This window comes from Acartia tonsa, chromosome 11 (genome assembly GCF_053477335.1).
Source record: "Acartia tonsa isolate MP-2025a chromosome 11, ASM5347733v1, whole genome shotgun sequence".
Lineage (NCBI taxonomy): Eukaryota > Metazoa > Arthropoda > Copepoda > Calanoida > Acartiidae > Acartia > Acartia tonsa.
The window spans coordinates 39,451,667-39,476,642 of record NC_137270.1 but is presented as its reverse complement, the minus strand read 5'-3'; the positions used below and the strand labels follow the sequence as shown (position 1 = coordinate 39,476,642).

Below are 24,976 nucleotides of genomic sequence, written 5' to 3'. Positions count from 1 at the left end.
ATAAACAGGTTTTAAAATTAGTATTTCAATATTTAAAAAAATATCATTGTCACCATAAAAATATGAAAGATATATCTCCAAAACTAAAGCTTCAGACATAAACCTTACTGCTTTATCCAATGGGACCGATTAGGATCTCTGCGCTATTTTATATAGGGTAAGCTTCATATATAGCTAGGCCGATCCTATCTTTGTTTTCGGATATTTTCTCTTCAGATTTAAGTCTGGGGATAGTTCTGAGCTATCTTTAAATAATATAATACTGGGATAAACTGAAATATTAAAATATGCAAACATCAGAAGGCTATAAAAATAAAATAGCATAAAACCATCTGGTGCATTATTTGCCAAATGTACCACTTTTCTGCACTACCTCTCCGATTTTGTTAATACTCTATATTTTGGTCCGTTGGGTCATTCAAGGATGCTGGATGGCCAAAAAAAAGTTTCAGAGTCCCTGGATGTCTAGATATCTAGCTATCTATGAAGGTAGGTAACAAAATTGTAAAAAACACCCATTTTTTCACAATTTTAAAAATTATTTTTTTCATCAATCTTACATCCAATCTATACATTTTATACACCAAAATGATCGTTTATTCATGTAAAAAGCGCACATAATGCTATTTTGGCCAAAACTCTAATTTTACAGGGTGTCCAACAAAAAGTGTATTTTGGATATCTAGCGTAATACCCAAAATACCTGTCCGAAAAAAATCATTTTTTTTGGCTTAAATCCTGTGTTTTATCTGTGTGCATATGTGGTATATAACGGTTCGGACCACCCGGGACTATAAGGTTGTCAAATTTCACTTTGGGACACCCTGTAAATGTGATTTTTGCGTCTGTAGAGCTAAAACTTGGTCCAAATTGGCTATTTTTTTCAAATTACTCTAATATGTGTCTTAGTATGTTTGGCCATAGTGTTTTCTGACCAGATCAATAATTTCATATTTTTTGGACACCCTGTATTTTCAAAAAAAGATTAAAAAAAAATTTTGTTTTTTTAAAATTTTTTTTTCTATTTTTAAGTTACTTAAAACTGTCATATAGATACAGATTTTGACTAATAACAATAATATTTGCCTATTTTACATTTTTTTACACTTTTGGGACACCCTGTGCATGTTTTTGAAAAATGATGGTTTTTGCCCATTTTTGGGGGGAAGGAGTCGTTTTAGGGCCATAGACTATTTCTTCATTTTTGTAGAACTTTTCAAGACACATCATTTGTTATTTATGCAAAAACCGAAAAAACCGAACCGTTTTGCCGTTATTCACCGCCAAAGGCAGAATTTTTTACGTTTTTTGCCGTTCCCGAGGTTCTAATGGGCATTTGTGGTAAGAAGACGTTGATTTATCAAGATAACCGTGAAATACTTTTATTTAAGCATTTTAATTTACTAAATTTCATGTGAAGTAAATTTTTTTGTATATCCAACCGATTTTTGTCAAAAGGAATTTCAAATGCACATGATTTATGTTTCTTTTATCACTTATGTTATAGCAATTATTTATGTTATATTCACTTAATTTTCTTGTTTTAACAATTGAAATCCATCTTAACGAAAAACGGTTAGCTGCACAAAAAATTTTACTTAATATGAAATTTAGTAAATTAAATTACCTAAATAAAAGTATTTAAGAGGGATCTTGATAAATCAACGTTTTCTTACCACAAATGCCCATTACAACCTCCGGAACGGCAAAAACGTAAAAAAATTTCGCATTTGGCGGTGAATAACGGCAAAACGGTTCGGTTTTTGCGGTTTTTGCATTAATAACAAATGATGTGTCTTGAAAAGTTCTACAAAAATGAAGAAATAGTCTATGGCCCTAAAACGACTCCTTCCCCCCAAAAATGGGCAAAAACCATCATTTTTCAAAAACATGCACAGGGTGTCCCAAAAGTGTAAAAAAATGTAAAATAGGCAAATATTATTGTTATTAGTCAAAATCTGTATCTATATGACAGTTTTAAGTAACTTAAAAATAGAAAAAAAATTTTTAAAAAAACAAAAATTTTTTTTCTCTTTTTTTAAAAATACAGGGTGTCCAAAAAATATGAAATTATTGATCTGGTCAGAAAACACTATGGCCAAACATACTAAGACACATATTAGAGCAATTTGAAAAAAATAGCCAATTTGGACCAAGTTTTAGCTCTACAGACGCAAAAATCACATTTACAGGGTGTCCCAAAGTGAAATTTGACAACCTTATAGTCCCGGGTGGTCCGAACCGTTATATACCACATATGCACACAGATAAAACACAGGATTTAAGCCAAAAAAAATGATTTTTTTCGAACAGGTATTTTGGGTATTACGCTAGATATCCAAAATACACTTTTTGTTGGACACCCTGTAAAATTAGAGTTTTGGCCAAAATAGCATTATGTGCGCTTTTTACATGAATAAACGATCATTTTGGTGTATAAAATGTATAGATTGGATGTAAGATTGATGAAAAAATTAATTTTTAAAATTGTGAAAAAATGGGTGTTCTTTACATTTTTGTTACCTACCTTCATAGATAGCTAGATATCTAGACATCCAGGGACTCTGAAACTTTTTTTTGGCCATCCAGCATCCTTGAATGACCCAACGGACCAAAATATAGAGTATTAACAAAATCGGAGAGGTAGTGCAGAAAAGTGGTACATTTGGCAAATAATGCACCATCTATATAAAAATGAAAACAAAAATGTTCGAATGTGAAGCAGACAGAATGCGCATTTGCCGCGTAACAATTTTTTAGCGGCATCGTGCGCAGCATGGTTTTCAACTTTCAAATAATTATTGAAAATAAAGTAACAAAATTCCATTTTTTTATGCCTTATGGTCAATTTTAATGCTATAAAAAGTCAGATTTGTAAATTTACTATTTTTTCTATGTATACTTGGTAGTTTTCTGGCCAAAATTATCAATTTTTCGGTAATAAAAACTGACTTGTTGGCAGAAATATTTTATAATTTGGCAACCATAACTAGTCGCGTTTAAAGTTTGTTGTGAATTTTATAATTTTTTTGTATTTAATTAGTTTTTTCATGTTTAAAATGATAATTTTATGTTGTTTATTTAATTATAAGTGAAATAAATTGCTGTCTTATAATCTAATTTTGATATTTTTCTAATAAAATATATCACTGAAGTAGTTTTAAATCATATGATTTGTTTTAGAAAAAATATTTAAAAATACTCAAAATGGCAACTTTCTAGCTGCTTTTGCTCAGATACAGTTAAAAATTGCTTAGAACTAAACAACTTTTTGTTGAAACTGTAAAAACTAGAAATGTTGGCTAATTCTAAACTAATTTTTCGTTGTAGTGATTTGTTAAAGTTGAACCACCTAAAAAAAAGTTTCCGATATGCATCAACACATAGAGTTGTCGGAACATTCGGAGAAACTACCCAAATACTACCTGAGGATAAAAAGTTTGTAGTCCTTCCGCCAAACGGTCCAAATTCATCTGATTCGAAACCTTTGGTGGTTTTGTTTGGCTGGGCCGGAGCGTCTGTTAAGAATTTGTCAAAGTATGGAGAGGTGTATAGAAATTATGGCTGCCCTACTATTGAGTACATTCTGCCAACACGATTTATCTTTAGGTAGGTCAATACAGACTTTAAGTGCAAAATGTTGATTTTTTTTTTAATACGGTAGTTAATTTGTTAGCTTAATATATATTAATAGTGACATTTTGCACAATAGGACAAAATAGATTTTTATTTCTTTGCTGGACCTATAGGCTGTATAAAAAATTAGATTAGGTTGTTTTGTGTAAACTTTATTACTTATTTTTTTTATATATTAATAACTAAAAAGATATAATTCCCTCATCGTTCAATTGAGAGTGTTATTGCTACCTTACCTATGGTAAAAAATTCTTTTCTCTATAGGTATTCTTGTTAATTTGTCTTTTTATTAAGGCATTCAGAGCAAGCTTTTCAAGCTGTTGAAGGCGTTTTTACAGAATTAGAAAAGAATAAAAATCGTAAAACCATCATTCATTGTCTGTCTGACACAGGTGTGCTAACCTTCCAAGGGCTAACCATCGCGGCAGAAATGAAGGACAAAACTTTTCATCCTTCAGGCATAGTGTGGGACTCGTGCCTTGGTCCCAGGCCCAATGTAACCCTACCCCGAATGATTATATTAACAGCAATTAACTGGCTATCACGCATGAGAGATGGGATGACTTTGGCCGAAGCTGTCCGTTCGAGTGCTACAGACTTCCGTGACCTTGGTTGGAAGAACTTCATTCGACGCCTGCAGGGGTTGGAAACTAAAATTAGCTGTATGAACGATGTATGGGCTGGATACTGGGCAAGAGATCTAAAAACAAATATTCCAGAGTTGATCATCTATAGCAAGACCGACCTTTATATTCCATATAAACATATTGAAGATATGATGTTGCCCAATCGCCAAAAGAATGCCAGTTCTTTAGATGTTTGCAGGTTTGATAAATCAGATCACGTTGCCCATTTGCTCAAACATAAAGATGTTTATATCAAGCATATCCATCAACTTGTTGATAAAGTTGAAAAGTCATAAACAAGAATAATCCTTCAAATGTTAAAAAAGAAGTTATTTATGTGATATTTATTTTAGAAAAGTTTTGCTATATATTTTATTAGAATCTCAAATATTTTAGTATTATAGATATGTTAATTTATTAATAGTTTTATTGAGTATATTATTCCATTTTAATTCTTTAGTTTCTAGTTTGTTCATTTTAGTTAAATATTCATTGCTTTTAGTATACTAGCGGCTACGCCCCTAGAGGCCTCTAGGGGGTACTTGAGGAAGGGGAAATTAAATTCGATAATCCATTTTTTTAAATTTTAGATTTTGAAAGAAAAAGTAAAAAAAATATAGGGGGGGGGGGGTTTGGGGCGATTTCTCTTTTGGGGATTGTTGGTACCCTCCCCCAAAATAGTTATTAACCTTCCCAGGACCTATGAGAAGCTACCCTGTGAAGGAGAACCACATCGGTTCAGCGGTTAGTGAGATCCTTCGGTACAAACAAGCAAACAGACATCATGTTACTTTATTATAAGGATTTTATCTATTTATTTAATATGTTAAAAATGTGATTTATTCTTTCATTTGTTTATAATAAGATTAAACAAAGAAACATTTTGGCTGCAAGTAGCAAATCAACAACAATCTAACAAGAAAAAAGATGTTGTATTAAAGGGCCAAATAATAAATCTTGTGATATATCGTGGAATTGAAAAATCAAATCATATAACCGCAACCCAGTTTATGAATATGCATATATTATATATGTACATATGTATTTCACATTTTTTGGAGTTGCTGCGCTATAAAAATTGTTATTTAGATAGTTATTTCAAAATAGTTTCAGAATACAAAGAAACTTGAAAGATGGGAGTTCCATCGTTTTTTCGATGGTTGATGAGAAAATATCCGTCTGTTATTATTAATTGCATCGAGGAACAGGTAAAGGGAAGATTTTTTAACACAACATAGACAAATACATCACAAAAAAACCTACCGACTGAAATTTTTCCAATTCTAAAGCTTTAGATTCTAGATGAAGACAGATCCTAGCGAACGCAGATATTTTTTTTTTCATATTGAAATGTGGATTTTATAAAAACTAGCGGCTACACCCCTAGAGGCCTCTAAGGACAGTTGTGGGAAGTAGGGGCCCTCAACTTTACATTTTAGTTTTTTAGGGGCTATTTCTCTCCTAAATAGTAAATAAGTTCTAGAATTGATCTTTCTTTGATGCTAGCCAGCCTAATCCTAATAATATTTAGAGTAGGGATTGTTATGGAGTTGAAGCTCCTGTTGATTCTAGCTAGCCTAATCCTAAAATTATTTAGAGAAGGGATTGTGATGGAGTAGAAGCTCCTGTTGATGCTAGCATGCCTAATCCTAATGGAGTAGAGTTTGACAACCTTTACCTGGACATGAATGGTAAGTTCAGATGTTTTAGCATTAATCTGATATGAAAACTTGGTGACTTCACACAAAGTACCCTATCGAGTACTGTTAACTTGCCAGTCTTTAAATGTTGTGTGTATTACTTAAAATTAAGTTTGAATATATCTTAGACCTATTTCTAAAATAAGGGTTTTTTTTCGGGCGGGGGGGGGGGGGGGGCATTTAGTGGAACAACCGTAAATTCAATATAAAGTTATAAACCAAAAGATTTAAAGATTTCCAATTTTCATGAAGATTGTATGAAAACAATATTTTGGAAAACTAATAGGTACCTAATTTGGTGAAAAAAATGCATCCAGTACCTACCTACGTTTTCTTTTTTATTGAACTTTGTTACTTCAATCAAAATTTTAACTCAATTATTACACCTATAGGTATTATCCATCCGTGTACCCATCCCGAGGACAAGCCTGCCCCCAAGAACGAAGATGAGATGATGGTTGCTATCTTTGAACATATTGACAGGTACTACAGTAAAACACCTGCCATAATATTGGTTAAATTAAAATATCTAGGTATTCGTTTTTTGTATATTTAAAAAAAATCTTTTCCCATATCGCTTCGAAGCCGATTAATATCCGGTGGATTAGAACCAGTTTAAAAAATGATGTATAGCTTCGTATTACAGACAATATTCAACGAATATTAATCATAAGATTGATACCAGCTATGTTAGCCCAGCCCATCGTCTATAAAATGATGCGACAAATTAAATACCTATTTGTTCAGATTGTTTGCCATTGTGAGGCCCCGTAAGCTGTTGTACATGGCTATTGATGGTGTCGCACCCAGGTTAGTCACAAATTGTATATAAAATCAAATATAAGATTGCAATTAAACATACCTGCTTGCAGAAATAGAAAAAAATGTTTTCATGACTGTTTATTTCTTTATTTTTTTCCCTTTCTACATATTTTTTATCACCCCCCCCCCCCCTTTTAGCAAGGTAAACAATGCAGAATAATTATACACCTCTGTGGTGCAATTTAAGTTCCCATTTACTGAATTTACTCATATTTCTATTGATAAACTATTATCTGTTAGTTTTAGACGCTGCGCTACTTATACACAATATTGAACTTTTACCTTTGTATTATTTGAATATAAAACTCATAAACAGATGATACATTGCTAATTTTTGTTTAAATATTACATTTACTGAATATTTTATAAGCACTTGTTCCGTATTACTGTTTTTCATTCTTACTAGTACATAGATAAGCAACTTTATAGGTATTCTTCACTGCGTCTCTCCTTCTATCAGTCCGATCCGATCGTATATCCATAAGTTTGTAACGCTATGTAAGAAATGTGAATTTCTTGGCTGCTATTTAAGATGGACTGGACATCTCTCCAAAGATAGTCCAGTCTACAATTTAAATGGTCTGTCGGCCTTGCTACAAAAGGCATGTATCTACTGCAATTCACATGCTTCAATGTTTATGCCATGAAAATTTGACATAATTGTCTTTGTAGACTATTTTATATTTGTCTAGAGCTAAGATGAATCAGCAACGGTCACGTAGGTTCCGTGCGAGCAAGGAGACTGCAGAAAAGATTGAAACTATGGACAGAATCAAGTAAGTAAAATTAGGTTCAAGTAGATATCCTTTGATGCTTAGTATAACACACTTACGTATGGTGTGGGGGGTGATAAGGTTACAATAAAATCAAGAGGGTGACATTAGGCTGTTCATTAAACAAGTCCCCAAAGTCTTATAATAACGTTTTCTTATTCGTTAAATTGAATTGTGTATTTTGATTGGTTGGTTTATTTGGAGTGTCTGAACGTTTCAACCACTAATTGTAATTTATAGAAGAGATAATTTTGTGCGTCATCACTAAGGATGTACGTACATATATGTATTTGGCATAATTTGGCAAAAAATTTCAGCAATTATTTTGGATTTCATTAGGTATTTTTAATATTAAAATACTCAGTAATTAGCCTAAATGCCATTCATAGGTCGCAATTAAAAGTCTTATTAATTTTTTAGTGTAATATTTAATAAGAGACTCATGTTTTGTATTTGGTTTTGTATTCATACATAAAATTGTTCTTACATCAACTTGAATCTATCTTTGTGCCAGGGAGGAACTAGAGTCCAAGGGGCTGTACCTGCCCCCGCAGAAAGCCAAGGAGTCGCACTTTGACAGTAATTGCATCACTCCTGGCACCCCCTTCATGGCCAGGTTGTCTGTCTGCCTGCAGTACTATGTTCATGATAGGTTGAATAATGATCCTGCTTGGAAGAATATTAAAGGTATTTTTTTAATTATGATTTATAAGTAGCATAGCTACTCTACCTCTAGAGTACAGGGTGCGGCACATAAATCCGGACATTTTTTAAACGGCCATAGCGTCAAAACTACTTGACCAATCAGGACGTTTGACCCCACTATAGAAAGTTTAGGTAATGACCTTTTAGCACAAAAAAATCTTTGGACGAAGATGGACGTGTACACCGAGCTGGCCGCGCATATGCTCAACAAGGCAGATTCCAAATGCGCCGGTGGTTTAATGTGCAAAATCACAAAACGTAGGGTCCGACAGGGAAGGAGTTGAAATCTTGACCCCAAATTTTGTGAGTGTCTTAGGCTCATTGAGACACACATTTTGCCGTGTTTAAATCCATTTTAGCTCAATACTAGCCGAAATGAGGTCGATTTTTCAAGATTTTGAGTCTTAAGAAATCACAAACAGTAGGGCCCGACAGGGAATTTTTTTGTGTGTCTTAAGCTCATTGAGACACGCATTTTGAGTACTTAAAGTCCACTGTAGCTAAATCCTAGCCCAAATGAGAGCAAAAACATGGATTTTGTCAATTTGGCGGTTCCTCATTTCCTAAGGAAATGTGGCCTCCCAGCAGCCCGATCTTAATTCAATGGACTTTTGGGCCTGGGGCTACTTTGAAGCATGCACTAATAGACGTGCCCATACCACAAAGACCTCCCTCATTGCCACTATCAATGAGAACTACGCCAGCTTGGACAGGTACATTTTGACCTGGACCTGCCGGCGGTTGAGGAGGCCGGTAGAGGCGGTGATTGAGGCTGGCGGCGATTTTGTTGAATAATCTACTAGTCATATACCTATTTTGCTTCCCAGTTTTTAAAATTCAATAAAATCTTTAAAATTGACGATTTTATGTTCATTTGTTTAAAAATTAGAATTTGTCCGGATTTATGTGCCGCACCCTGTATATTTCCTATTTAAGGTTTCATTATTTTTATCAAACAAGCATTTGATACCTATCCTGCATTGTTTGATTTTTTGTTTAAATTAGATTGGGGAAGCTAAATAAACGAGGAAAACGATGTTGGGAGAAAAGATCTAATGGGACAAAGACTTAATTTTTTGGGGGTAATACCTATACAATGCGATGCACTATACCGGCAAGGGCTAACCTCTACCTATTATAACGTAACCTAACCAAAGGTATAAAAACAAAAAAAAATGTTAGGTCTTTTGTCCTAACGTCTGAAGAACGCAGTTTGTATTTTTTTTTGTAAATTGTCAGCATACAATTCATTAAAATCCTACGGTTTATCCATGTCCTGTATTCTGCAAAATTACACTATTAAAATAAGAAAAAAAAGGGTATAATATAATAAAGAGAGAGAGAGAAAGGGGACAATGGGCTGCTTTGCTCATTACACTAGTCCCCAAAGTTTTATATTAACGTTTTCTTATTCGTTGGCCTAACAACTCTGGGGACTTTATTGAATTTTGATTAGTCAATTTATTAAGTTGAGTGTTTAAACATTTCAACCACTAATTTTAATCTAAAGAAAGGGTAATTTTGTGTATCATTATTGGGTATGTACAACAATTTATCGATCATTCTCTTATCTGATATGATTTAGTTGTGCTGTCTGATGCCAATGTACCTGGAGAGGGTGAGCACAAGATCATGGATTATATCAGGAAGCAGAGAGCTCAGCCACATCATGATCCTAACACACAGGTGAGCACAAGATTATGAATTATATCAGGAAGCAGAGAGCTCAGCCACATCATGATCCTAACACACAGGTGAGCACAAGATTATGAATTATATCAGGAAGCAGAGAGCTCAGCCACATCATGATCCTAACACACAGGTGAGCACAAGATCATGAATTATATCAGAGCTGGATCTTTAAATGTGTAGCCGTTGGCGTGGCTGTAGCCGTGGCCGTAGTCATGGCTGTGGCTTTAGCAACGCTTTAGCCACACTAACGGACTGTGGTCACTTTTAGCGTGGTTAACCACGCTACGACTACGACCACGCGTTGCCAATATGATTTAAAGATCACATTTTTTTTTGTGGCCACGACAACGCGTGGTTAATATGATTTAAAGATCGCTATTAGGTTGGTGGCAGTAACTCTGACCACGACTACGGCAACGGCTACGCTTTTAAAGATCCAGCTCAGGAAACAGAGAGACATCATTATCCTAATACACAGGCGAAGCTTCCCTAAAAAATATCAGGAACGTCCAAGCTTTTTTTTTGAGGAGTGTTAAATGAGTTGTTTCAAAGTTTTGAGGTGGCTAAAATAATGGGTTTTTATTTTTGAGGGGGATGAACACCCCTTTACCTCCACCCTTGGACATCTATGTCTGATATGCCTATACATAATTTGACATCTTATTTTGATGTACAATCTTAAAAATTAACCATAGCAGAGATAATCTGAACATGTTGCTACTTTATGTAGGTATTAGATGAACATTTTAGTAAAACATTAAAGTGACAAAATATAAAAATATCTTCAGTTAATATTGTAGGTATTATAAAAATATGTTAGGGCTGGCTACTCATGAACCTAACTGTTATTTTATTTAGCACGTGTTGTGTGGATCGGATGCAGACTTAATTTTGTTAGGGCTGGCCACTCATGAACCTAACTGTTATTTTGTTTAGCATGTGTTGTGTGGAGCTGATGCTGACTTGATTATGTTGGGGCTGGCCACTCATGAACCTAACTGTTATTGTATTTAGCACGTGTTGTGTGGAGCGGATGCTGACTTAATTATGTTAGGGCTGGCCACTCATGAACCTAACTGTTATTGTATTTAGCACGTGTTGTGTGGTGCGGATGCTGACTTGATTATGTTAGGACTAGCCACTCATGAACCTAACTTTACAATCATTAGGTAATATATCTTGCCTTTTGTGAAATTATTTTGTGTTTCCTTCAATGTGCCTTGTTGAGCACTAAACATTTTACCCTTATTTTTGAAAGAAAGGGGAAAGATAGTTTTTTTGTTTCTATTTACTTTAGGTCCTGTTAGATTATGTTATATTGGTTATTAGATAGCCCCTAATTGATAGGTTCCTCCGCAGGGGCTACGCGTAATTTATTTTTATCAAAAGTAAGCAGTGGGGGAGGGGAGGGGGGATTGTCAGTGCTCGTTAGGTACTTAAACGGAAAGCACCATAATAATCTAAATGAATCACCAAGTTTGATGAAATTAAATCAGTTCTTTAATCTTTGATGGCTCATAGATTTATTATTTTTTGCAGGGAGGAGTTTAGACCGAACAAGCCCAGGCCCTGCGACCTCTGCAGACAGATGGGCCATGAAGTTCATGAATGTCAGGTAAAACTTAGAAATTGTTGCGGCATTTGCACATTTTCGCGCCAAATTTCCTTGATATACCAAAGAAAAGAAATATGATTAATAGTTTCGCGATTACGTTGCTGAGGACTTTTACTGAAATCATGTATGCCAGGTTGAAATTATAATTCTTTACGGAATTTGTACATTTTCCCGTCAATTTTCCGTAATAAACAAGTAAGAACAAATATCGTCAATTTTCCGTAATAAACAAGTAAGAACAAATATCATTGCCATTAGTCACGTAGCTAAGGCCTTGTAAATAAAGTATATGAATAGGTAAGGTTAATATTTTTCTAGGGCAATTGCACATTCATCAGCTAAGAACAACAACTATTAGAAAGTTTACAAGTATCATAATTATTAAAAGCGAAGCTTTTCTATAATTAGGGTCGGTCCGTACGTCCGTCCGTCCGTCCGTCCGAGATAGATAGCTTTTATTCGTTAATTTAGGCATGTTAGAATTGTCCTATCGATTTCAAACTTTGCATGATGATTCCTGTAGTAGTTGGGTACGATTTAGAAAGCGTAGCAACTCTATAATCATTACCAGAATGTCCGTACGTCCATTTTAAACATGTTTATTTTTCTACTTTTTTAACAACATATTTTCAAGTGTTCTAATTATCCGTTTGATCTGATTTTTGATATATTGATTCCTGGGACAACAAAGAACAATATTATAAGCGAAGCAACTCTATAATCAAGTCCAAAAATATAAGTATGTCCATAAACATTATCCTGCTTCAAGCAGTTTTTCAACAAATTTACTTACAATTTTGCTTCGGCTCTTATACTTTTAAATTCTGATTATTCAGTTTAGATACTATACAAGTGTTAATGTCCGTTTGTCCTACCGTTTCAGTGCTTCGCTTTTTTGGATGTTGTCATCCTTGTTATTTTCACATATTACCTCCCTTTAACAAAAATATTTACACTTTGTCCATTTTAGGGAGCTCCGAAACCTTTGGATGGTGAAGAATATGTTGGTGAAGATCAAAAGGAAAAATACCTAACACAATAAATTTTTTTCTTTTTATTATACAGCACTCATCTTTATAGAGCTATTTCTCTAGAATTATTGGAATCATTTTTTAACCCCTGACTTCGTTGTTACACGCCTAATGTTAGGGCTGTGTAATTGTGCGAATCTCGGTCCATGGTTGGTTGTCTGATCGGTGTTTGACCAAATACGCAAGATTTGCTTCAGAGATACATCACAAATAGATCTCGTGGCGTATCCCATCCTCTATGGGCTATCCGAGGCTAACACATTTCGTATTTATAATTTTAAACAGCACTCGTCTTTATAGTCCTATTTGATTCTCCAGAACTAAGGAAATTGTTCTGTTTACAAAGACCTAGGTCAAGCCCTATATTTAAAACTACTAGCGGCTTCGCCCCTAGCCTCTAGGGGCTTTGCCCCAAGAGGTTTGATCAACCTAATTTTTGGTATTTTAGATTTAAAAAGAAAAAGTAAAAAAAAAATTTTTTTTTGGAGGGGGGTACATTTTTTAGGGGGTTGGGGGTGTCCCACCCCCCAAGAAAATAGCTTAAAACCATCACAAGACCAGTAGGTATATTCCCTGAAGAGTAGAGCCCAATCGGTTCAGTGGTTACTGAGATCTTAAGCTTCAGACGGACAGACAGACGGACAGACAGACAGACAGACATCGTTCTACTTTGTATTATAGATAGTTATATTGATAGTTTAAGATATTACATAGGACACCTATATTTATAAGGGTGAAAAATTGAAAATTGTGTGTTACTTTAATTAATAGGTTTATGAAGAACAAAAGTTTATCTTTGTCCGCTTATGTGTACTTAGAGAATATCTCAAGTAAGTATTTTTTAGTAGCGTTGCTACTCTATATTACTCTTCTTGGTCCTTTATTTTTTTGTAATGTTGGACGAATGTTTCAGAATAAACAAAGGAATTTTATTGGATATTTTCAGTTAATTTATGTGATTTTTGGGTGCAATACTTTTTTTTTATCAACAACCGAATATTACTGTTAAAAACACATTTTTTTAAACTTCGTATCATTGTAATTCACAATTTTTTCAGGAAAGATCTGGTGATGCCTAACCTTCCGTTCCCGTATGATTTTGAACGTGTCGTCGACGATTGGGTATTCATGTGTTTCTTTGTGGGAAACGATTTCTTACCGCATTTGCCAAGGTCTGTATGTTTTATTATTTGCTTGATTATTTGGCATTCTACATAGAAACAACCCTATAATGTAATTTTATAACTATATTCCAGTTATCCTTATGCATTAAGTACCTCACTAATATTATTTATGTCATGCGCCTGATGTTGAAGAAACAATGAAATGATATATTGTTATTGCTTATTATTAGTAAAAAAAGCCTTCTTCTGTAACATAAAATTAAAGGTAACACAGCTATATTGTACTTACAAACCAATATCAATATTTGGTTAAAGTTAAAACTTTTTAAAGCAAACCCAATAACAGAAGATGTTATTAAAACTTTGAGAACCATTTTAATTTAGAATTTAATGTCCTCTTACTCCCTGGAAGACAGAGCTGGATCTTTAAATCATTTTAGTGGTGAGCCAGATCGGGGTGAGCCAACTTTCCACCAATGAGAGCACAGCATTTTATGAAATGCCGCGCTGTGATTGGCGGAAATTCGGCTCACCCCGATCTGGCTCACCACTAAAATGATTTAAAGATCCAGCTCAGATAAAACTTAACCCAAAATTAATTTTAGTTTGGAGATCCGTGAAGGGGCTATTGACAGACTGGTCAATCTTTACAAGAAATCAGTCTATAGAACAGGGGTAAGTAGCTTTTTTTAGTAGTTCTTTGCCTCTGGTCTTTAGTAGGGTAATAAGATGTATACGTATATATTATGACAGGGGAAAAATAGTCAATTTAGGTTTCTAAAGTGGACCTTATTTATTGGTCAGTTCGTTCATCCAGTAGGAGTAAAGAGGATTTGATAAAAGGGGTGGATGGGGGGTTATCGTTATTTCAGCCAGCTACAAGTTTCACTTTATTATAGTACTTGATAATCAAGTGTAAAATCCAAGTCATGATAAATCCATTTGTAATATACCTTTCTTTGTTAATAGTAACACTATAAATTAATAGTTTTTAAGATCTTATTTGTTATATATTTATTGACTATTGCTAGATATAACAAATTTTTTTGTAATATCACAAATTCCAACATTGGACAACCATTATTTACCCCTGCCTACTAAACTTGTAATTTTTTTGGGGGGAAAGTACCATCCCTTGTATTTAAATACGATCAAAAGGTTAATGTTTTAGGACTTAAAAGTAGAGCTAAAAATAAAGGGTTGTAAAGGTGTCAAGGTGGTCCAACAGCGAATTAAGTGATATTGCTAAATTTTTTATTACATGGGTGAGGGAATGTATTTTGATATTTCTGACATTGATAACAAAGATATGGCACCTGGATTATTTACCTCCATATTCAGCATTTTTAAGATATTAGATTATTTACTCTGCAAATAAAGTGGAAGAAAACTGGCGTCATTAAGGTGTCATTTTTTCCTCTAATAAATCAACATTTGAACTATTACATTTAGATTTCAAAATATTTTGAATTTTCGAAAAAGAAGAAGATTTTTATACAAATAACTTTAGATTTTGGCACATTCCAAATATCGTTATAATATGAAAAATCGGACCATGGAAAGAAAACGAGGAAGCAGGTTTCGTCGTATTTTTACAGTAGCTTTTGATAGATTAGAAGCCCCCACAGGGTCTAAAAATATGAGAAAAGCTACTGTGAAAATACGACGAAACCCGCTACTTCGTTTCATTTCCATGATTCGAAAAAACTTTAAAATCACAGTATAAATAGTAAATACAATATTTATAAGTTAAAAAGGATCAAAAAATACATAGTTTTTTAGACTTAAGTTTAGGTCTTTTCGACACATTTTTTTTTGTGTATATGGTAAAAATTTAGGAAAAAAGAATGATTTCCAGTATGGCTTTGCAACCGATTGATATCCGCTGGATTTGATCCGGTTCTCAACCATACTGAAAAATCACGAAGAATATCGTATTACAGGCAATTTTCAAGGAACATTAAAAAAATGAATACCAATTTTAGATGATTTTAATCTTATAATTTTTCATTTTAATATCCACTGAAAGCTGTCTATTATACGATGCGATAACGAACTGTATCCATAATACAAAAACAAATAATGAAAATTTTGATTATTTTTTGTCTTCTTTATTTTTTGCTGGTTTGTATTCTGACTCTCCATCATCAAAGAAAACACTTTTATACCTGAATAAAAAAATAGGTAGGTATAATTAGGGATATTTTATCTTTAAGAAATACAGTTTTCCCGTCAAAGTTAACTCCATAAAATCTACTGGTTTCTCCGCCCCTAGCCTTTAGGGTGAGGAATGACGCCGGAGGGGGAGGGGGGTGTAACTGAAAACCAGCTCAAGACATTTACAACGCTTCCCTTAAAAGTACAACCCATTCAGACCAGTAATTTTCGAGATCTTAAGCTTCAGAAAAAAACTTGACATTTTTAATGTATTACCTATGCTCTTTAATACAGCAATTTTATCTATTTTCTTATATCATGTGTTTTGAACACGAATTAAAGCTCAGAATTGAAAACTGACCACAATCTATTTCAATCAATAATGCTAGCCTCTTTATTAATAAGGACAAATCATTAAGAAAAATAGCCCAAATCTGCCCCTTGGCATGTATAAAGCTTCACAAGAAAGCACAACCATTTTGGCAAATGTGTTTAAGATTATTTTGCTTCGCATATTTTATTTTATTGGATTACTAGCGGCTACGCCTTTAGCATCTATAGGCTCGAAAAATAGTTTAAAACTATTTAAAATTCTTAAATCTGAAAATTAAATAGCCTAAAATCATTACAGAACCTTTGCAAAGCTACATAGCAAAGGAGAACCCTATCGGTTCACCGATTAGAGAGATCCTTTACTACAGACAACTTACTAGGATGATATATAATTTACGTTCTATTATACTAAATATTAGGGATGTTTAGATTATAAGGAAGCCATACATCAACATTAAAGTAAATAATAAAAACAAATTTTAATCATATTATATGCATTTTCTTTAGAAGAATATAGGATGTTCCAAAAAAAGTTAATTTTGTTAAAATTTGGTGGAGATATTTTTGGTCATTTTTAATAGACCATTGAAATTTTCTTAGTAGTATTTTAGTAGAGGATAACGCACACAAAAAAATCAATTCATTAGATTATAGCAATGACTTTATGTAAAAAAGATTTGAAACCATCCTAATTGTGTGAATGTATGCCTTTTTTATTGCAATTTTATATTACGCAATTCAATTTACTAAGTACATTTGATAGTAAAAAAAATATTATGTAATTTATTGATCTTGATAAAGACGGATTTTGCTTTAAACACATTGATATAGATTTTAGGGGGAAAAAAAACTTTTTTTTGCCTCTGACATAGAACATCCAAGCTTTTGTATTTAGGGGGGGGGGGGTAATCTTTAGCTTTTTTATTTATTTTTTTTTGTGGGGGGGTTTAAATTTAAAGATTTTCCTACGGCACCCTCAAATTCATTTGGAGGGGGTAATCACCCCTTTACCTCCCCCCCCTTAGATGTCCTTGCCTCTAACTTATCTGCCAGACAAAATTAACAGTAATATTATTCAGTAGTACTTTGTGGAAAAATAATTTTTATATTCAATATCCTTATATTTATTCTTTGTTTTAAGATTAGATACAAGGCATGTCAGATTAAGCCTTAAGAAGTAGCATTTAATTAGATAGTTAAAATTTTAAATGTTTGTACTATTATTAAGCAAAAGTTTTGTATAAATCATATATTTTGCTTAGTCCCCAAAGTTTTATAATTACGTTTTCTTATTCGTTGGCTTAACAACTTTGGCGACTTTTATTAAATGTTGATTGGTAGGTTCATTAGGTTAAGTGTTAAAACGTTCAGACACTAATCGTCATCTACAAGTGGTAATATTGCGTTTCAACATTGAGGATATATGTATATCAATTTATCAGACATTGTCTTATCCCTTTAGATCACTGTGCATTGACAGTCTAAAAGGAAGGTTTTCTTGGTTTACTGACTGACCCTTTCATTGTACAATCTTTGTATGGAAGTTCTATCAAAGCTCATTAATGATATATTACTGCCAAGGTGTACCCTCCTTATAATTAATGTCATGCATAGGTCAAACTATAATAGATTTCAGTTATGATGCAGTTTTGACCGAGATTTGAACCAAACATTTAATTTTCATAACATAGGGATCTTACAATGGACGATAGATTTATGTTGATTATGATTAACAAAATTACCCATTCTGTAGATTTAAATTATTGGTGAAAAGTTTGGTTTCTAAAGGTTTGTATTTCAATGATAGTACGCCAAGTTTTTAGGTCAACTATTGAGATATCTTGTTTATAAAACTTTGATTAATTTACAGTCCAATGTCCCCTCCCTACCTGACTAAACATCTGATCAATTTACCTTTTCCTCCATTGAAAGCACAACAAGGATAATCTTTTCTCTTGGAGGGTAACTCTGGCCAGGTTCTGGTTGCCTCTCTGTAGATCCTCCTAAAGGAGGAGAAAATATAGGTACTTCAGAGTTAAGGTGCTATATAAAAGAGAACCTGTAGGGTTATTAGTTTTAGTTGCGAAGGTGTTTAATAGGTTTTGATACAACGTAATGGATATAGAATTCGTGGTTATATTGTCGAGGGAAAAATTTGTCGTCAATATAGGTTGCTAATTTGGACCGCATTTATTGGTCAGTTCGTTCATCCAGTAGGAGTGGAGGGAATGGTGTTGCTGAGGGGTATTGTTATTTTATCCAGCTGCGAGTATCACTTTATTTGAGTACATGAAAATTTGGTGCAACATCCAAGTAATAATATATCGATCTAAAACTTACTATGGTTCTTCAAACCGTCAAACTTAGCTGAAAGTGTAATATCAAAAAACCCAATTGTTTAAATTGTTAAGATCATATAATACTGAATAATACTTCAATGTTCTTTCTTCACTAAAAATGCTCTCAAGTTGTTATTGTTGCACTACTTATACACAAAAATCTAGATTTGGGTATAGTCTCTTTTGTAGCAACGCCTCTTTAGGGGCGTTTCTTCGTATTTTCACATTAGCTTTTCCCCTATTTCTAGTCTCTGCGGAGGGCTCTAAACCTGCAGGCCAATTATCTAACTCTGCGGGGCAAACACCTAATCCAACTTGACCTAACCTAACCTAAAATAACGAATAAAAACTAATAAAAAAAAAACGACGAAACGTCCCTTAAGAGGCGTTGCCACGAAAGGGACTTGACCCCAAGATTTTTCATCTAATTTTCTTAAAATAAAATTTGTCACCTGATATGTTAATCTCTCAATGGCATCAAAGTCAACAGATCTAAGAAGTCTGTCTGCTGGATTTCGCTCAGGTTTTCTCCTGAACAAATTATAATAAGATTAACAATAATTCAATTTCAAAGCAAGACTAATTGGAAAATCTTGGAACTTAAGCTTTCATTAGCCAAAAGTTATCAACTTCGGGGACTTTTATTGAATTTTAATAGGCTGGTTCATTAAGTTTGGTGTCCAAATGTTTCAATTGTAATCTACAGAAAGGGTAATTTTGTGTATCATCATTGGGGATGTAAATAAATTTTTCCAGCCATTGCATTATCTTATCCCTTTATATCCCTGCAAAAATTACAATAATATGTAGAGAGTATTGTATTGTAACTTCTAAATTCTCTACCTGGCAATGGCTCCGTGCAGTGCTCCAGACGAGGCTGCTCCTGATGTGCTGCTGTTGCTGTAATACCCTTGGCTGCTTCCTTGACCGCTGCCCTGGCCACCACTTCCTCGTGTGTAGCTTTGCAACTCCATGTCACTATATTAACAAGTTGAAAAAATTGTCAATACACAATAAATTACTATATATCACTTATAACCAGGTATCTAAAGGGATAAGGCAATGATGATACACAAAATTATCCCTTCTGTATATTACAATTAGTGGTTTGAAAACTGAACTCAAATAAATTAACCAATCAAAATTCAATAAGATTCCCAAAAGTTGTTAAGCCAATGACAAGGAAACGTTATTATAAAATTTTGTTAACATGGAACTCATTTATTGGTCAGTTAGTTTATCTAAATAGTAGGAAGGGTAGGGATGGGTTACAAGGTGTACAAGGAGGAAATCGTTATTTTAGCCAGCTGCGAGCATTACTTCGTCAGAGTACATGATAATCTGGTGCAACATCAAGTAATATTATATCCATTGTTAATGTTCATTACCTTAGTGAATTTCTCATTCCATCAACATCTGCATTGCCTGGATTTAGCCGACTTGTTGAGGGTCTAAATATGGTTGATAATCCTTATATAAAAGTAATAGTATGTCTATTTTGGGGTAGGGTACAATCACCCTCCCAAAAGAAATAACCCTTAGATAAAATGAGCCCTCTATTTTTTTCTTTTTGCTTTTAAACTAAGATTGAAGGGTGGGGAGGGGGGGCTAATTTGCTTCTAGAGAACTCAAGGGGGTCAAGCCGCTAGTACTACATATTGCTGTATGTAGAAAATTTTCGTTAAAGTGCTATGGTACAATATAAGATCTTATTGAGATTCAACATATTGTCTTTAATAATCCAATTGATGATTGGATTCTCATTTTTTTTTCAAATATATTAGATTTTGTTTCTGTATAATTATTGATGAATGTTAATGATATTTTTTTCTCACTTAATTATGTAATAATTTCATGCAATTACTCTAAACTAGTTTAATATTTGGAAAAGCTTACTTTTAAATACAAAAACCTTCATCCAATTATTTCACGTACACAAAATGTTAATTTGTGTATGTGCATCGTATTATAGACAGCTTCCCGCGGATGTTAAAATGAAAAATTATACCTAAGATTAAACTATTTTTGTTAGCCTCGAGCGGCCGAAGGCTAGTGCTAACAAAATTAATTTTATTTTTATGATTATTATTTAATATTCGTGGGAAATTGACTGTAAAAAAGATGCTATAAATTATTTTTCAGTATGTTTGAGAACCGGTTCTCATTTAGCGGATATTAATCGGTTTCAAAGACATACTGGAAATGCCAATTTTTACCTTATTTTCATTTTTGCATCTGTTTTCTTTTTCTCTATCACTGCATCTGAAATATAAAATAGTAATAAAAAGAATATTATGACAGGGAAAAATTTGCCTTTAACTCAGCTTGCTAACATGGACCTCATTTATTGGTGAGTTCGTTCATACAGTAATAGTATGAGGGTAGTGGATATCGTCATTTTAGCCAGCTGCTAATATCACTTTATTACAGTACACTAAAATCTGGTGTAATATCCAAGTAATAATATATCGATTAATGCACTGTTCACCAATAGAAACATCCCACTGAAACTGAAATGAAAACACAATACTAAGTTGTCCCACTTCGTTAAAACCTAGTTTGTAGACTGATCTTGTAAACATTTTTCAAAGTGTACAAACAAATATTATAAAAAATAACTTCATATACAAAATAAGTTTGTTATGTGGCACTAATTTTAAAAATAATTCTATTATATAAATATAGATTTTAATAACTACTGAACTAATTGGGTTCTTTATTTTAAGTAAGCTTCACATAGGTCTCGTGATGGTTTTAGACTATTTTATTATCAGATTAAGATCATGAGATGGTTTTAAGCTTTTTTTTGTGCCCTTTGAATACAGAGCCCCAAGAGGCTTGGAAGCAGCCACTAGTTTTAAAAGCAATATTTTTACAGAGGAATTTTTTGGGAAGATTAATTTATCGTCCATTGAGAAAGCTATTTATCTATAGATTTATGCTGTTTATTGGCTATTTTATGAATATAAAAACACTGTTTAAAAATATATTAATATTAGCTATAATTGCGCAATCAGACACAACTAGAAATTCATGAACAACATAGAGAGAGATGGGTATATTGGAAAAAAGAATAATTTTGTAGAAATCTTTAATTTTGTAAAAGTATCATAAACAATTCTTTCTATTAAGTATTTAGTAAGGTTTTAGGCTATTTGGCATGGACGGGGAGTGTTGGGGTGACACCCTCCGAGAAACAATAACCAAATACACAAAGAATTATTTCAAAACAAAAATAACTGGTTGGGGCAGAATCTAAATTCTTTTTTTTCAAAACACAAATGAAGATGATGGTTACTACCCTAGAGGCAATGGTGAAGCAAATACTTATAAGAAGAGAGTAGTGCTATGAAGATAGCTTAATCAAAAGTTTGTGATTCTTGCATAGAATAAGGAGGAATAGAAATGAAAACCCTAAATATTTCTGGGAAATTTGAAGGAATCTTTGACTTGCGCAGAAAAGACAATAATTATAAAGTACAAATCACAATGACTAGTTGGACAAAACTAGAAAAGTTTAATTTGTATCAACATCTAATATAAGAAACATAAGAGCGCAACCTAGTTTTATAATATAAATACTGAGAACAATATTTTGTTGTAAATTTTCTTACATAATTATTTTTTTAAGGCTTAATATGCACATTAAATTCATTTTTAATCCATTGTGAATAGGGAAGAGGAAGCTGGATTCTTGGCTACATGGCTTTTAGTAAATCATTGGAAAAGAAATTTATTTTGAATATTTTTTCTGAATAATTACTGAAATCATGTTATTTACTAACAGCCTTGTAGCCGTTTTGGTCTTTCAAAAGTTCCAATTTTACTTCAGGCTAGCCAGGCAGAATCTTCTACCTGGATTCTATTCTATACTTTATCTTCTTTGGATTCTTGCTTTACTAAAATTTACGCAAGAGTATGCATGCAAGTGCAATCGATATATCATTACTTGGATGTTGTACCAGATATTCATGTAATCCGATAAAGAAATACTAGCAGCTGGTTAAAATAACGATAATCGCTCTCATTACCCGGCCCTTACCTCATCCCCTCCTTTTCTACTGGATCAACTGACCAATTAGTGAGGTCCATATTAGCAATCTAAATTGACGCCCATGTCATAATATCCACATATATTTTATATCCATCACTTCTATTTAATGGAACCATGCCAATTTCAAAACCTGTTAAATACTATTTAGATTATTTATTCCTTGAATGAACTGAATAACAATGTATAAGCTCCAAATAAGTTTTCTTTCAACTAAAATTTTTATACATTTCAAAAAGTTAGATTAATTTTGATAACAATAAATAATTGTCATAAAATCCAAGAATTACGTAGTAGCATAGTACAAATCAAAGCTATTTGGATAAGTTTATGGTTCCAATATGTCAACACGCAGGGAGGGACATTGGTACCCAAAGATTTATAACCACGTTTTCTTTTTCATTGGCTAAAAAACTTAAGGTACTTGAGTTGTTAATTTTATTGCTTGATTCCCCACCAATAGTGTCCAAACTTTTTAAAAAATAGTTTTAATCTACAGGAGTAATTTTGTATATACATAAATTTATCGTCCACGGTATGATATTCATTTTGCACAGTCGGATGTGTGACTCTTACCAGGGAGGGAGGGGACATTAGGTTGGTTTATTACACTAGTCCCCAAAGTCTTATAATAACATTTCCATACTCGTCGGCATAACGACCTTGGGGACTTTTATTGAATTTTGAATGGTTTGGTCATTTTTTTCAATGTCCAAACGTTTCAATCAATAATTGTAATCTCCAGAAGGGGTAAATTTGTGTATCATCATTGGGGATAAACATAAAGGGGGAGGTCATTTTCTAGTAAATTCCGTAAAGGTGTGTGTGTTATAAGGCCTAAAAATAGTAGTAGAACGATAAGGTGCTCTATATATTTGTATTCCCTATTGAATAGAACAATAGGGAGCACCTTATCGTTCTACTACTATTTTTAGGCCTTATAACACACACACCTTTACACACTTTTACGGAATTTACTAGAAAATAACCTCCCCCTTTATCATATTTGTCTTATCCCTTTAGATCCCTGTAATCTTACCTAGTTTATGAGCCTCGCTGTTGACCCCTTTGTATTCAGATTTCTCCTCTTTACTGAGCTCTGCCTTGCTACTTTCATGGGTAGAACTATAATATAAACAAGGAAACATCCATATAAAGCAAAATAAAAAAAGGAGGACAAACGGACAAAGTGAATTATATAGAAGGTGTTAAGTTAATAAATATGCTATAAATCATAGAAACAACGAAACGTTTATGAAATTATAATAGTATTTTGAATGCCTTTTGATGACAGACAGACAGACGTATTAAAATATGAAGTAGCTTTACCACTAAAAAAAAATGGTAACACACATAAGTATTACAGTATGAACAAACTTACAATAGAGATTATGGTATTCGTTGATATTCTTTAAAATTTCTTATCAACTTTCAGTCCATTTACGTATCCACATACTTCTAGCTATCATTATTAAATGTGCAGTCAGAAGTATTAATTGTCAATATTTTGATAATTTAGAATACTTGTACCTAAAGGCTGGCTTTAAAAAAGCAATACTTAATTTTGAATTTTATCGTTATTTTATTTTATCTTTTGATTTTGATTCTTACCCTTTACTATGAAAGTCCTAAATGTACTGCAATTAAAGTTCTACTGAGAAATATTTATCCTTTTTATATATCCATCAAATGTAGTATGGAATTATTTAGTACCGCAGCAGTGCCAATGAAAAAGAACAGTAAAGTTAATGAATTATTGCAATGTTTCTTTGGCCGGGTTAAGATATAGAAATGATAATGTGTTAGCTATTGTATGTTTAATGATATTTTATTAATGTTCTTTAATATAGGTCTTAGAGGCCTCTAGGGTCACTTGACCTAAGGATTGGGATGGGGTCAATCCCTAAACTGAAAATTTTAGTTTTAAAAATAAAAGTATAAGAAAACTTTTTCTCTTTTTTTGTAATGGGGGGGGGGGGGCATTTTTTTTAGAGATGGTGGTGGTGCCCTTCCTAAAATAGAGAATAGCTTCAATGTCAGGAAGAACCATATCGGTTCAGTGGTCGGCAAGATCCCTAAGCTACACATACACACACAGACATCCTGCTTTTTATAAAGATGAATTCCTGGATTTTTTTTACAAAAATTGGGCGATTCTATATGAACATTAATCAAGGATTAGTATTTTACGATTTCATGATTTTCTATACGGATTAGATTCTTAATAAGCAGGAATTAGATGATATTAGGATTATTTTATGTAGTACAAAAATTAATGATATTATTTCCAGTATGGCTTCGTAACCGATTAATATCCGCTGGACTAGAACCGATTCTTGGCCATACTGAAAAATCATGTATGATATTGTATT

At 33.1% G+C, this 24,976-nt stretch overlaps 3 protein-coding genes across 3 annotated transcripts in view; 2 read left to right on the top strand and 1 right to left on the bottom strand.

Annotated features, from left to right (window-relative positions):
• Positions 1–2,679: 2,679 nt before the first annotated feature.
• Positions 2,680–4,559, top strand: LOC145332134 (transmembrane protein 53-like). Its single transcript, XM_080177080.1, has 2 exons — positions 2,680–3,609; positions 3,931–4,559. Exons 1-2 carry the CDS (start codon positions 3,296–3,298, stop codon positions 4,556–4,558), a joined length of 942 nt encoding a protein of 313 aa, XP_080033206.1. The 5' UTR covers positions 2,680–3,295; the 3' UTR covers position 4,559.
• A 504-nt stretch (positions 4,560–5,063) lies between these two features.
• The window catches only part of Rat1 (5'-3' exoribonuclease 2 Rat1), a gene marked incomplete at its 3' end in the record, with an annotated part of 66,949 nt that continues 47,036 nt past the window's right edge, over positions 5,064–24,976 (top strand). The window contains exons 1-13 of the mRNA XM_080175900.1: positions 5,064–5,470; positions 5,860–5,953; positions 6,355–6,445; positions 6,710–6,772; positions 7,477–7,560; positions 8,072–8,244; positions 9,848–9,948; positions 11,047–11,123; positions 11,494–11,569; positions 12,540–12,591; positions 13,373–13,430; positions 13,659–13,772; positions 14,330–14,399. Coding sequence (XP_080032026.1) covers positions 5,396–5,470; positions 5,860–5,953; positions 6,355–6,445; positions 6,710–6,772; positions 7,477–7,560; positions 8,072–8,244; positions 9,848–9,948; positions 11,047–11,123; positions 11,494–11,569; positions 12,540–12,591; positions 13,373–13,430; positions 13,659–13,772; positions 14,330–14,399 — 1,128 coding nt within the window. The remainder of the gene's footprint in view (positions 5,471–5,859; positions 5,954–6,354; positions 6,446–6,709; positions 6,773–7,476; positions 7,561–8,071; positions 8,245–9,847; positions 9,949–11,046; positions 11,124–11,493; positions 11,570–12,539; positions 12,592–13,372; positions 13,431–13,658; positions 13,773–14,329; positions 14,400–24,976) is intronic.
• The window catches only part of LOC145332133 (casein kinase I-like), a 31,567-nt gene continuing 21,314 nt past the window's right edge, over positions 14,724–24,976 (bottom strand). The window contains exons 16-22 of the mRNA XM_080177079.1: positions 23,644–23,729; positions 20,770–20,815; positions 19,942–20,004; positions 19,397–19,531; positions 19,006–19,084; positions 18,129–18,217; positions 14,724–15,892 (exon numbers count right to left, since the gene is read on the bottom strand). Coding sequence (XP_080033205.1) covers positions 15,820–15,892; positions 18,129–18,217; positions 19,006–19,084; positions 19,397–19,531; positions 19,942–20,004; positions 20,770–20,815; positions 23,644–23,729 — 571 coding nt within the window. The 3' untranslated portion in view covers positions 14,724–15,819. The remainder of the gene's footprint in view (positions 15,893–18,128; positions 18,218–19,005; positions 19,085–19,396; positions 19,532–19,941; positions 20,005–20,769; positions 20,816–23,643; positions 23,730–24,976) is intronic.